We start from the raw sequence: 14,260 nt of genomic DNA on the forward strand, positions 1-14,260 counted from the left end.
GTTAATGATGATGATGTAAGCACCTATCCTTCTATCTACATATTTGAGCTTGTTCCCACTAGGGGAAACCCCGCGTTCTGAATCGATTTCATTAGGCAGCGTGCCCATTAGGATTCGGTTTAAATCTAGAACAGTTCTAGACCAACCCGGAATCGTCCCCACTAGAAATCGAATTCAGAAGCGGGTTAAAATTTAAATTCGTGTTTTCCTCATTTAACGCGTGTTAAAAAAACACTAGGGTCCTACCTACTGTTTTTCCCTTGATTCGAGTTAGGAACCGGAGTATTTAGATGAGAACGATATCGTTTCAATCGGCCTAGAAGGATGGGAGGAGCTGACTGCGATGGGGGCTGTCCTTGGGGGAGTTGCCCTTTCTGTCCCCATCCGTCGTGGCTGTCGCCATTTTTTCTTCCCTCACCCCTTTGTCCGCTGTGGTCTTTCAATAAGAGATAAGGATTATTTTTATTTTTTATTTTAATGGTTTACAGGCGCTTAATCTCTTCAGCGCTTTAAGCGCCTGAAGTCTCGGCTGCTCAAGCGCCTGCATCTGCAAAGGACTACAAGGCTTCTCCCGGTGGATTGCAACCTTCCCTCTGTGTGGGGAGAGCCCATTTCTAACGGAGGAGAGGCAAGAAGGGAAGGCTAAGAGGCATTCCCTGCCCGCTTGGGCTCTGATCTCGCCCAGGCAGGGAAGGGAAGGCTCCTCACGAGGAGGCATCTGATCTCGCCCAACTCTCAGATTCTAAGGTCTATCCACCTAGCCTCTGTTTTAGCTTGGAACTAGGGTCCCCTTTCTCTGCCTCCTTCTGCCATGCAGGAACTCCCTAATCAAAGGGCTCAAGCAGAGGCTGGGTGGGCATGTGTCATTGGGGATGCTTTGACAGAGAGTTCCTGTGTGGCAGAAGGGGGGATTGGACTAGAAGGCTCTTCCTGGGGTCCCTTCCAACTCTCAGATTCTAAGGTCTATCCACCCAGCCTCTGTTTTAGCTTGGAGGTAGCGGCCCCTTTCTCTGCTTCCTTCTGCCATGCAGGAACTCCCTAATCAAAGGGCTCAAGGGGGGATTGGACTAGAAGGCTATCCCATAGTTCCTCTGGAAAGAGCTTCGGTTTCCTACTAATAAATTCGCTTTGCCACAAGCTTCCCCCCTTCATCTCTGGGCTCTGTCAAGGGATTCTGCCTGACTGTCTTGGTGGGAGACATGAAGAAAACCTATCCCATAGTTCCTCTGGCAAGAGCTTGGGTTTCCTACTAAATTCGGAGGGAAAATGTATATAAGGCTGACAGCGCCCTGGAAAACCTATCCCATAGTTCCTCTGGAGAGAGCTTTTAGGTTTCCTAATTATTAATTAAATTCGCATTGCCAGCAGCCTCCTTCATTGATCTCTGTGGGCTCTCTGAAGGGATTCTCCCTGGCTGTCTGAGGAGACATGAAGCGGGGATGATGCCCTGGAAAACCTATCCCATAGTTCCTCTGGAGAGAGCTTTTAGGTTTCCTATTAAATTCGCATTGCCAGCAGCCTCCTTCATTGATCTCTGTGGGCTCTCTGAAGGGATTCTCCCTGGCTGTCTGAGGAGACATGAAGCGGGGATGCTGCCCTGGAAAACCTATCCCATAGTTCCTCTGGAGAGAGCTTTGGTTTCCTACTAAATTCGGAGGGAAAATGTATATAATAAGGCAGACAGCGCTTATGACGTGTGATCGTTTAAGCACCTTGATTGGTTCATTTAAAAAAAAAAACCGCCAAAAATAAATCGAATCAGAAACGGTCACAGAGATGGAAACGATGTCACAGATACATCGATTCCGAATAATGCGGGTTAACGTTACGTCATTCTGACGTAGTATTGATTGACAACTCCAAATAAGGTATGGAGGAGAAGAATCGCTTTATTTAAACACCGATTTCATGCCAAGTGAGAACGCTTACTGAACGCTTGCAGGTAAAAAATCCGAATTAAACAAGCAGATGGGAACGATGAATAAAGCGATTCTGAAAGCGGGATAACAACAGTGTTATTTTAATTCGATTTTATTAAAAGCGTTTTATTTTAATTCGTATCAAATCCTAAGTGGGAACAAGCTCTTTGATGATAATAGATATTGTTGTTGTTGTTGACTGAATAAAGTCCTATCCTTTAAAGCCCTACATGGCTTAGGTCCAGCTTACTTGCAGGAGTGTCTCCTTCCATATGATCCACGCCACATACTCAGGTCCTCTGGGAGCAATTTACTACATCCAAAGAAGTCCAGGCTTGCTGTAGCTACCCAGAGGACCTTTTCATCAGCCGCTCCTAAACTCTGGAATAACCTACCGGAGGATATCCGTCATATTACAACTCTTGATGCGTTGAAGAAGGCTATTAAAATGGATCTCTTCCGGTGGGCATTCCCAGACTGACAAACAGGCTCCCCTATTGTCCCAAAACTGTGGCAGCTTAATTCTCCCAAATTGCCTCATTTTAATGTGGGTTAACTTAATAATTTGATTGTATTTTTTAAATGTTTTGTGTTTTAATTTGAGGGCTTAATTGTATTATTATGTTTTTATGATTGTTGCCCTCCTTGATCTTTTGGGGAGAGGTGGGCTATAAATATACCATATTATTATTATTATTATTATTATTATTATTATTATTATTATTATTAATCTATCTATCTATCTATCTATCTATCTATTTATTTATTTGTCTACCGCGGACTTGGAACTCTCTCCCTGACGAGCTCCGCTTGGCCCCCTCCCTTGAGTCCTTTAAGAAAAATCTCAAGACTCACCTCTTCCGCCAAGCTTTCCCCACATGTCCTAATTGATATTCTCTCCTGTGTATCGTCTGAATTGTTGATTGGAATTGTTTTATTGCTTTTTATTGGTTTTAATTATATGATTGAATGATGGATTTTAAATGATGTATTGCAATGTTTTAGATGATGTATTGCACTCTTATAATATGGGGGATTGTCGTTGGTACATCTGTATTTTTATTATGCTGTAAACCGCCGTGATCGAAGGAACGGCGGTATATAAATAAAGTTTCATTCATTCATTCATATCTATTTGAGCCTTCCAGGTGTTTTGGCATTACATTTGTCCTCCACATTTATGGCTTTGACTTTTGCAGATTTGATTATTCACAGATTTGATTAATATGTTCTCTCTAGAAATATCTAGGTCCTCCAGTGCAACTCTATGCTCAACTTTAACCAAAAGTCTCACTGAAGGACCTAGAGATTCCTAGAGAGGTGTTCTCTAAGGTAAAAACATAGTGTTTCTGTTATTTGCAGTTTTTCCACATTCATGGGGGTCCTGTGCCCTCCAGTGGATGTGGAGGGACATGTGTATTTACCATATTTTGTTATCAGGAATGATGGGATCTGTAGTCCAAAACATGAAGAACTATACCTCCATGTGATTATTGAGGGGTACTGGTGGTGGAAGGGAGTACTCAGGGAGTAGAGAGTGGGGAACTCTGTTATCTCAGCAGACAATATTTAGGCATCCAAAATAGCAGACAACTTTTGTTTTCTCTAATTGTCAAAGCCCAAGGGTTGTGCTTCTCTTCTGTTGCCAGGCAATATCTCTGGGATCTTCAGCATGCCGGAACTAGGCCAGAGGTGGGGAGCATGGCCTTCCAGAGGTTACTGGACTCATAGTACACCTCTCATCATGGCCAGTAGTGGGAGAACCATTAGAGCTACTGTGCAAATCTATTTAGAAGGCCAAACATAGCTGCTAGAACAGGCAGCTATGACTGGCTTAAAGGGAAACATGCTCCATTTAGGCTCCAAAATCCAGTAGAGGCTGAGATTATTTTGGGATTATGGGATGATTGCATCTTTCAAGAGGATAAACTGCCATTCCCAGAGCATAGAATGTTACTTTTTAAAAGTAATTAAATCCTGTTATGTGTTAAATAATTTAGAAAATTATTCACTGTTATTAGATGTTATAAACTTTTGGAAATAAATAATTCAGCATAGTGCTTGTTATTTTTCAGTACTTTCCATTACATTTTTAAAAGAAACCCTTAGAGATAGTTAGAGAATTACATCAAAATTGGAGAAACAATCCTGTCAAAATGGCTCTTAAACTCCCTTTATATAGTAACTTTCAAAAGTTACTAGAAACTTTTACTGCTGAACTGGAATAATAATAATAATAATAATAATAATAATAATAATAATAATAATAATAATAATAATAATAGTTTCTATTCCACCTTTTCCCTATAGGGAATCAAGGCGGATTACAACAGGTATTAAAACATCAAACAGTTAAAATTACAATCATGATTAAAAAGAAATGGCATATCCCGACCCTCCCCCCAATCATAAAACCCTCAAATAAAAACCAATTAAAAAGAAATTAAACAATACAAGTGCTAAAAAGGGAAAAAAATCCTGTTAAAGGTTGGGTAAAATAGAAAATAGAAAATGAGATATTCCCCAAAGCAACTTATTACTTCCAAGCTTTGACCATTCCTGAAGAACCCCATGATGAGCTTCAAGGCTTACCAGAACACACTTTGAAAACTAGTTCTTTAGAAAATTGGCAATTTCCATTTCTATCCATTTGTACAAAGGGCAAATGTTGGATTCCTCTCTTCCTTTCACCACTTTTAGCCATATTTATTTTTAGTCCCATATTCAGTTGTGTGCCATTGTCTCTCAGGGCTGTTAACATGTTACTTTTACAACCATAAAACTAATGCCAAAAATAGAATATCTTTGTTTATTTCGGAGGCAGTTAAACAACTGGCACACACAAAATGCCTAAGGTTAGCGTAGACTTTGTAATTTCCTGGGCTGAGGTTTACTAGACACTGTCACTATATGAATATGTTTCATATAGTGATGAATGACCATCTTGTAGTTCTCCTCCCCTTAACTCCAGATATAAGTCTGCCAAATAGCCATTTGATGGGCTGTGTGGACACAACTATGATTGGGAGGCTGGCACTTGGGAATAGTGTGACCCACAGTGTGTCAAACAAGTGTTCCCGGGTGGATTGAGATCACAGTCCACATGGAGGACTGGGCTGGGCCTTCCACTATACAGAGGGAGGTGTTAGAAGGGTAAAATTATTGGGACTCTATTATTTGCCTCCTGAGCTAACCTGCTATCCCTATGTACAGTGGAATATGCTGCCCATTTTGCTAGTGATATAGTAAAATTGGTCTGCCAGTCTGGTCAACTTTGCTGCTTGAGAAAATGAAGGAAAAACACTGTAAAATGCTTGGAGATGAGAGATATTCTCCAGTGATCTTATTGCAATTAAAAAAAAAAATCTATGTTTGTTAAGCTGTTGTTAAGAAGGGTTCATACCTGAAATGCGCCAACAGAATAAAATAAAGTTTTGTTAATAACAACAGTTTAACAAACATAGGGGAAAAAAGTATTACAATAAATACCAGAGTATACTTTTCATCAGCTTTGCTTCCTGACATGGGAGGAGGCCTCATCTTGTCATTTGCCTTTGACAGCAAAATGTCTTGGGCTAGCTCTGATAACCAGGGCATGGTTACTTCTCATTCACACCAGTTATCCACACAAATATAAGTAGGAAATAGTGGGTGTGAACAAGCAGAAGCCACTCTGTGTGTTATTCACTCTGTGTCTCTGGGTATGAGAGGATATATGGTGGACACTAGCCCTGGTCACATCCACCATCTGCTAATGTCTTGCCTCTGGTCAGGCCCTCTGGCATGTGACCTGAACCCTACCATGGTTCCATGATTTACAATGTGCTGTCACTATCAGGGAAAGACAGTAATGGGCATTTTGTTGTCTCTTTTACACCCCCGCATCTTTCACATTTGCAGTACTCCGAGAGATCTGTCAGCTGATCCAGGTGGATGAATCTGCACTGGAGCAAGCTTTGTGTTCTCGCACAATGGAAACCAATCAAGAGAAGGTGGTGACAACTCTGAGTGTACCACAAGTGAGTATTGGGCATAGGGATGCATGCTCATACACACACGCACACAAACACACACATATACTTTTTTTTTATGCTGCTACTTCCCATAGAGAAATTTTCATTGTGGGATGTTTGCATTATGATTTTCTTCAAAGAAGACTCAGGCCTATCCTCTCAATCAGTTCGTTGGAATCAAAGGTGAGGACAGTTAAATTATTTCAAGTTGGCTTTGAGCCACTTCAAGCAGTCTGGCAAGTGACTCAGATTTTCTATTCTTTTGACATGCAACATAGACACAGAATCACTGGTGCAAATTCATTTTTGGTAGTATAAAAAGTTGCCCCTCTAAAGTACAGACGTCTTAGGTCAGCCTGATAGCCCCAGGGAGCAAGTCCTTTTTACTGGTAACACCCTGTTTACTGAATTTACCCCCTGCAGGAGGTCTATCAGGCTTGTGGAAGTCCATTAAAACTGATTCAGTCCTGATTGTTCCACAGCCCTTTAGGGAGAGCAAGGAGGAGAACTGCGCTACATTTAATTATTTGCTGTTTTCCAAAGTCCACATTTATCTGCTACATTATAATGCTGCTGCTAAACTGTTATATGTAATTTAGTACAGTGCAACTCAGGGTGGTAGTATGTCTGACTGATGCCAGACCATGAACAAACAAACTACAATTCCCAGGATTCTCTAGCACTGAGCCAGGGCAGTTAAAACAGTCTCAAACTGAGTTATTTCTGCCATGTGTTTTGGACCTATCTGATGTGGTGGACCAGCAGAGTTTTCCCTTTCCCAACATAATTTCCCCACTGTGATTAAGAAATGTATTTCATGGTCTGACCACATCTGTCTTTGTTCCTAGGGTTACTATGTGCGGGATGCCCTGGCAAAGAACATGTATAACCGGCTATTCAACTGGCTGATTAACAGGATTAATGAGAGCATCAAAGTGAGTGTGTAGGGTAGCTCTATCAATCTGATTAAAAGATTTCTCCAGATCCTCTTAAGCTGCATTTGTAACTGTAGACAAACAGGGTTAGGCATTCCTGAGAAGGCTATTCAGTAAGATGCATATCTTGTTTCTATCACACTTAATAAGGGTGGATAAAAGAGTTGGTCCTATGTATTCCTAGCTGAATGGCTCAGAAGATTAAGAAATGTACTGTAAATGCATTCAGGACATTGTGATCCAATGAAACTGGTAATCATGAGCTCTCTGTTTTTTTAGGTGACAACAACTGAACGCAAGAAAGTGATGGGTGTTCTGGATATTTACGGCTTTGAGATTTTTCAAGTGAGTGGTAGATATTCTTCTTAACTGCCTTCTTAAGGCAGACATTTGGTAAAAGTCTTCAAAGTTGATGTAGAGATCAACTCAGTTCATCTTGGGCTTTAAAATACATACATTCTGTAGCCTGTACGTTGGGAAATTTTGTTACTCCAGACTTCAGCTCCCATCAGCCTCACTCAGCATGGCCACTAGGAAGACATCATGGGAGTTCCAAAACATCTGGAGGGATTGCCCAGTATTGCTTTACACAGTATACCTTTGCTTTCTACATTTCTGTCTGATTTTTTCCTCTTTGCAGGACAACAGCTTTGAGCAGTTCATTATCAATTACTGTAATGAAAAACTCCAGCAGATCTTCATCCTGCTGACCCTGAAGGAAGAGCAAGAGGAGTACATCCGGGAGGTAGATATGCCCTCCCCAGAAGCAGATTTGGTTCATGTTAGTGGTTTGTGAACCAGCGTGTTGTAGTCGTTTCAGCACTGGGATATAGCTTTGGAGATCAGGATTCGAATTCCTGTTCAGCCATGGAAATCCACTGGTTAACCTTGGGCAAATCACACTCTCTCAGCCCCACAAGAAGGCAAAGGCAAACACCTTCTGAACAAATCTTCACTCTCTTGGATGTCGTTACATGTTTTACAATGGCTGTGTTGCAGCAGTAGTGTTTTAACAGATTTTTAAAAAAACAATCTTTAGGCACATGCCGGTTGCGTTTTAAACTAATTTAAATCATAGTACCATCATGCTTACAGCAATAGAACAAATGTTTTTGTTTTACAAACACATTTACTTGGGTATAAATGAGATGGAGAAAAGGATATACAGTTGGCTCTTCGGATCTGTGAGCTTTGGATTCACAAATTTGATCATTCACAGATCATCACTCTCCATACTATTCAATGGTGGCAGCATGAAAGGGGATATGCTAATGTGTGCATGTTCACTGCCATTTAATAAATGGGGCAGGATTATCCTTTTTTAAAGAGTATATATATCTAAATATATGACCATCCATCTGCCCTGAGAGCAATTTTAAAAAAAATGACAAGAAAGAAAAGTGCTGTGCCATGCAGTCTTGGTCCCACATGCTCATGCCAATCTGGGTTCTAATGCATCTTTGCAATTCTTAGATTGTGCATTTTGATCCCTGCTGGGCCCCAGGATCCAGCCTGAGCAACATCGATGGGTTTGTTCCTTGTTAGTGAGGCAACATGACAACCTTTCAAAATGCAACGGAGGAAGCCCGGTTGTGTGAGTTCTCTTTCTATTGACCACCTAATTTCCCTCTTTTCCTTCAGGGCATTACTTGGACTTCTGTGGACTATTTTGATAACAGCATCATCTGTAACTTGATAGAAGATGTAAGTTGTTCTCTGGATGATGGTGGATAAACTTGCAGCAAGGTTATGGTTTTAATCCATATATCCACACACACCCTTGTACTGTATAGTCATTATTTTCTTCCAGTACCTATGGAGTGTCAGATGCTAATGGTATGTCTGGTCAGTGTGTTGGGATGGTACTCGGGAGGCCTTGGTTCAGGTCTCTAAAAATTGTTGAGAATAGATTGCCCTGGATTCTAAGATATGTTAAGTTATAGAGGGACATGAAAGAAAAGTTTCCAGTTATCTGTGGCTAAGTGCTCTTCTGTCCTGCCCTGTATCATGTCTCTTTCAGTCTCTGAAGACTTTGTAGGGTGTGAGAGCATTCATTGTTTGTCTGTCAGTGGTTGAGCTGCCTAATACAGGTTGAGTCTCCATTATTGGAAATTGCAAAATCCGAAATACTCCAAAATCATCCACATGGGTGGCTGAGATAGTGACACCTTTGTTTTCTGATGGTTAAGTGTACACAAACTTTGTTTCATTCACAAAACTATTAAAATTGTATATAAAATTATCCTGAAGCTATGTGTATAAGCTGTATATGAAACAAAATTTAATTTCATGTTTAAATTTGGGTCCCATATCCAAGACGTCTCATTATATAAATACAAATACTCCATAATCTTGGTTTTTTTTCCCCTCCAAAATCCAGAATACTTCTAGTCCCAAATATTTCAGATAAGGGGACCTTAACCCCCTTCTAATTTCCACTGAAAATGATAATTGCAAAGAAAAATACCAAGTCTGCACGCTACCTTCTCCCTTTCCCCACCATTCCCTTTCAAGTCAGCAGTTAGGTTAAATGACCTGTTTATCCAGATCAGGACATAGAGAGGGGCAACAAGAAATGGGTTGTAACTGCACATTCTTTGCATAGAACACAGGTGGGATCCTGGCCATGCTGGATGAGGAATGCCTTCGCCCAGGGAAGGTAACTGAAGCTACATTCCTCAACAAACTCAATGTCACATTTAAGGATCATCAACGCTATGAGAGCAGAGTTACACAGAATGCCAAGCATATAATGGACTCCAGCTTGTCTGCAAACTGCTTTCGTATTCATCACTATGCTGGCAAGGTAAATGGTTCTGGGAGCCTTTCAGCAGGAAGAGGAAGGTAGCAAGGTACCATTAGTGCAGTGGGTTACAATGTTGTTTCCAAAAGTAAAACGTATTTCAGAAGCATCATGTTTGATTTACTTAAGAGAACTGCTATTGCACAACAGTCAGGGCCAGTGCCCATACTGGTAGAAGTATTCTGAGAACTGTAATACAGAAAATCTTTCCAGGTCAAATAAAAAAGCATCCCAAAATTATGGGTTTCTGTTCTCATAAAGATTCACCAGATTTTGAGTTATGCTGAATATTCTTAATTTTTTTTCCAACATACAGAAGTATCATAGCAACACTTCTACAACAAATGCATACAAACACTCAGACAAAACACCTAACTTAAAAAAGAAAAAAAAACCCAAAAAAAAAAAAAACACCCTTTCTGTATTGATCTTTACTTTTCAGTTTGTGTTTTTTTACACAAAACTCTACACAACTGAACTTCCTCAAAAGTAATAACTTGAGCTTATTCTATCTTAGTAGATCATTTCTTTGTACCATTCCATGTTTTTATATACAGTCATCCCTCCATATCTGCGGCTTTGATATTTGCGGATTTGATTATTCACGGATTTCATTAATATGTTCTCTCTAGGACTGTCTAGGTCCTCCAGTGCAACTCTGTGGTCAACTTTAACTAAAAGTTGCACTGAAAGACCATTTGTAGCTACTCCAGTGCCATTCTATGGTCAGTGTATGTTGGACATTGACCACAGAGTTGCACTGGAGGACCTAGACATTCCTAGAGAGGTGTCCTCTCAGGTAAAAACAGTGTTTTTGTTATTTGCGGTTTTTCCATATTCATGGGGGTCTTGTTCCCCTAACCCTAGCGAATATGGAGGGACAACTCTAATTATTTTTGAATAAGTCTATAGGGTTTCTTGCTAGAAAGATAAAGGTAGTCCCATGACATGAATGTCTAGTCGTAACCGACTGTAGGGGGTGGTGCCCATCTCCATTACTAAGCCAAAGAGCCAGCATTGTCCGAGGGCTACTCTTGTGATCATGTGGCCAGCATGACTGCACCAAATGCTGTTACCTTCCCACTGAGAAGTGGTACTTGCATTTGCATGCTAGGTTGGCAGAAGCTGGGACTAGTGACAGGAGCTCACCCCATCATGCGGCACTTGGGCCTTGACCTGCCAACCTTCTGGCCTTCTGATTGTCAGAATTGGCATATTAACCAATAAGCCACCACATCCCTGGTGCTATTTTTGCTATAGTGACTTCCAAATATTTCACTTTGGTTTCTATCTTAAACCCAGTCTTCTGTACTAGTTTCCCTTTTTCCTCAGACATATTCTTAGTCATTTTTTTGTGTCTGTTGATCTTGAATCTTGATAATCCCCCATATTCTTTTAATACTTTCAACAGATGTTCAATACTTTTCATTGGGTCTTCTAAAATATTCACCGTCATCTGCAAATGCTTTTTTTAAAAATGTTCTGATGTTCTTTTCCTCTCTTATTCTATTATTTAGTATTTATACTGTCATATTAAACAACCTCAATCTCCTTTTGCATCTTTGGTATATTAGTTTTTTCGCCTTAACCAAAATTTGAGCACTTTGTTCACAATGTATAATTTCCACCCATCTATTGAAGTTGTCCCCCAATTTCATTTTGTTCATTATTACTCTCATAAACAGCCAATTTACATTGTCAAAAGCTTCTTTGAGTCTATAAAAATCAAGGCCCTTTTCTTTTCCCCGTGTTTTTTTTATAATACTGAACTACAGATGTTGAGTTTTGATGGTTCAAAGTATTCTGGTTTCGAAAGCAGAAAACTGAAAAGCCTTTATTGTAAAAACAGTAATAACAATCCAATGGACAGATTAGAGTTGTTTCCCCCCCCCCCCCGGTGCTTTGAAATCTGCTGACTGAGATGGAGACCTTTACAACTCCAAGAGTTTTCAGCTGCTAAGAAATGTTGAACCTATAAGGTACTTATTAATCCATCTATTATTCAACACTCTCTGTATTCTATTGATATGTTCTCAGTTCCATTAAGACAATACAGCAGAGGCAGGAAACAATGGTCCTAACAGGACCTGCTTAACTGAGGAAGCAAACCTTTGCTCAGAACTTAGAAAGTCATTTTGTGAATGTAATTTATTTCCCCTACTTGTCACAGTGTTTTACAAGTAACCTATTGCTGTTATTTATTATAGCAATATTAAAAATAACAATTTGTTCATTCTGTTCATGACATTTCTGTTCTTTTTTGAGGAAGAATATTCTTAGGATTTATAAAACAATGGAATAAAATCTGAAAGATTCATACCAAAATGCCTCTTAAAATGCCCTTGAAAAAGTTACTCATTGCACCAGTGAAATAATTAGGTAATGTTACTTTGGCTTGTTACTTCCAAACTCTTCCTGTGCTTCAGTAGCACCAGTTCAGGCTACATACAGTATGTGACCTCAGAAACTGAATGTTTCTTTGTTGTTGCTAATTGCCATCAAGTTGACTTCAACGTGGCAACCCTGTGAGTGAGACCATCTCCAAGACCCCCTGTCTTCAACCAGCCTGTGTCCTCCTTGATGGTGTCTTCCTTTCTTTCTACTGTCTTCCACCTTTCCTAGCATCATTGTCTTTTCTAATGATTCATTCCTTATGATGTGGCCAAAATACAGCAGCCTCAGTTTAGTCAAGTTGGTTTCCAGGCAGTGTTCAGGTTTGATCTATTCCAGAACCCATTTGTTTGTCTTCTTGGCTGTCCAGGGTATCCTGAGCATTCTTCTCTTCCACTACATATCAAATGAGTTGATTTTCTTCCTATTGGCTTTTTTCACTGTCCAGCTCCCACATCCATATGTGGTGGAATACCATGACTTAGAGAATTGTCACTTTAATGTTCAGACTTTTGTCTTTACACTTTATAATCTTGTCCAGTTCTTTCATAGCTGCCCTTCCCAATCCTACCCTTCTGATTTCTTGACTGCAGCCTCCATTCTCATCAATATTTGAACCAGGGTATGGGAATTCTTTGACTATTTCTGTTTTCTTGTTGTCTGTTATGAATACTTGTAGATCTTCCATGGTCACTATTTAGTTAGTTTTATTAGTCAGCCTTCATCCAACCTTGGCACTTTCCTCCTTGACTTTCTTCAGCAATTGCTCCAGGTCTTTGTTTCTGCTAGTAGTATTGCATCATCTGCATATCTTAGATTGTTAGTGTTCCTTCCTCTTACCTTCACTCCTCCTGGCTTTGAGTTTAAGCCTGCTTTTCATACAATATTTTCTGCATACAGGTTGAATAAATAGGGTAACAGTATGCAGCATTGGAGTTTATCACACGAGGGATGGGATGTCATTGTCCCATCCCTGTCCCATTCTTCCTGCCCAATTGTGGGAAGGACTTTCGCACATGACCCACACTTGACCCAGCAGGGAAGTGTCAGAGTAGTCAAACAAATCACTTTCACACCCGCCCTCAGCTGAAATTGCTTTCAGTCATCATTTGCAGTCTTTTGTATTAACAGAAGAACCCGTTAATACCATGATAGCTGAAAACGCTTTTTAGCCGGCTGCAGTATGAAAGTGATTTGCGCAATCTCTTTCACTTGGGTCATGGATGGGATAAGGACAAGAAAGTGATCGTGTCCCTATCCCGTTCCCCCTTGTGATAATCTCCTTTGTCTGACCCCTTTACCAATTGGGAACCATTCTGTATCTCCACCTTGCCAAATAAACATTTTAAAAGAAAAAAAAATGCCCACCCACATATCAAATAGAAAATTAGATATCAGAGAGAATGATATTTTTAGTGTAGTTATATTTACCATTTGTGTGAAGAAGATTCATTTACAGAGAGAAGTATTCAGCTTTGCATAGGTAAGCATTCAGTTTTTCTACTAAATTTCTACTATTGCAGTCTGGATATTGGCTTACCACATTAGTGAGAACTGGGACTGGCACAACATGTAAGAGAAAACATGATGGTGGGTTTCCATTCATTGTATAAAAGGAGGAATTAACAGTCTTCATAGTAAATTAAAGCCTTTAACAGAATTTTTTAAAGCAAAGTTAAATTTCAGAAAGTCACTTGTGAACAGTGAATGAACCGATTTGTGGGCCAGAATATTTGGTTTCTATTTCTCACATTCAGACTGAGCCTTCTCTTCTTTGTGTCTTCCCAACATGTTCATGGATGAAACAAAAGGATGTGTCTGAGACTTCTCTATTAAACCTCCTCCATTTCAGGTGACCTACAACGTGGCTGGATTCATAGAGAAGAATAATGACCTGCTCTTTAGAGACCTGTCACAGGTTATGTGGAAGGCCAAGCATGCATTGTTGCACAGCCTCTTCCCCGAAGGGGACCCCCAAAAGACCTCACTCAAACGTCCACCCACTGCTGGTTCCCAGTTCAAAGCTTCTGTAATGACCCTCATGAAGAACCTCTACTCCAAGAACCCTAATTATATCAGGTAGTGTGTATATGTGTGAGGAGCTTGGGATAGATCTTGGCTGTATTTGAAATGTATCACCCTAGGTCCGTCTGCTAGAAGGGATATGGGAGACTAGCAAACGTACTCTATGCAGCTATT

At 40.2% G+C, this 14,260-nt stretch overlaps 1 protein-coding gene across 1 annotated transcript in view; it reads left to right on the top strand.

Annotated features, from left to right (window-relative positions):
* Positions 1-14,260, top strand: part of LOC121922209 (unconventional myosin-Ia-like) — a 115,715-nt gene that overhangs the window by 70,570 nt on the left and 30,885 nt on the right. The window contains exons 12-18 of the mRNA XM_042451321.1: positions 5,820-5,938; positions 6,781-6,867; positions 7,147-7,212; positions 7,508-7,612; positions 8,509-8,571; positions 9,473-9,673; positions 13,914-14,140. Of these exons, the coding sequence (XP_042307255.1) occupies positions 5,820-5,938; positions 6,781-6,867; positions 7,147-7,212; positions 7,508-7,612; positions 8,509-8,571; positions 9,473-9,673; positions 13,914-14,140 (868 nt within the window). The remainder of the gene's footprint in view (positions 1-5,819; positions 5,939-6,780; positions 6,868-7,146; positions 7,213-7,507; positions 7,613-8,508; positions 8,572-9,472; positions 9,674-13,913; positions 14,141-14,260) is intronic.

This window comes from Sceloporus undulatus, chromosome 2, assembly GCF_019175285.1.
Source record: "Sceloporus undulatus isolate JIND9_A2432 ecotype Alabama chromosome 2, SceUnd_v1.1, whole genome shotgun sequence".
In the NCBI taxonomy this organism is placed as follows: domain Eukaryota; kingdom Metazoa; phylum Chordata; class Lepidosauria; order Squamata; family Phrynosomatidae; genus Sceloporus; species Sceloporus undulatus.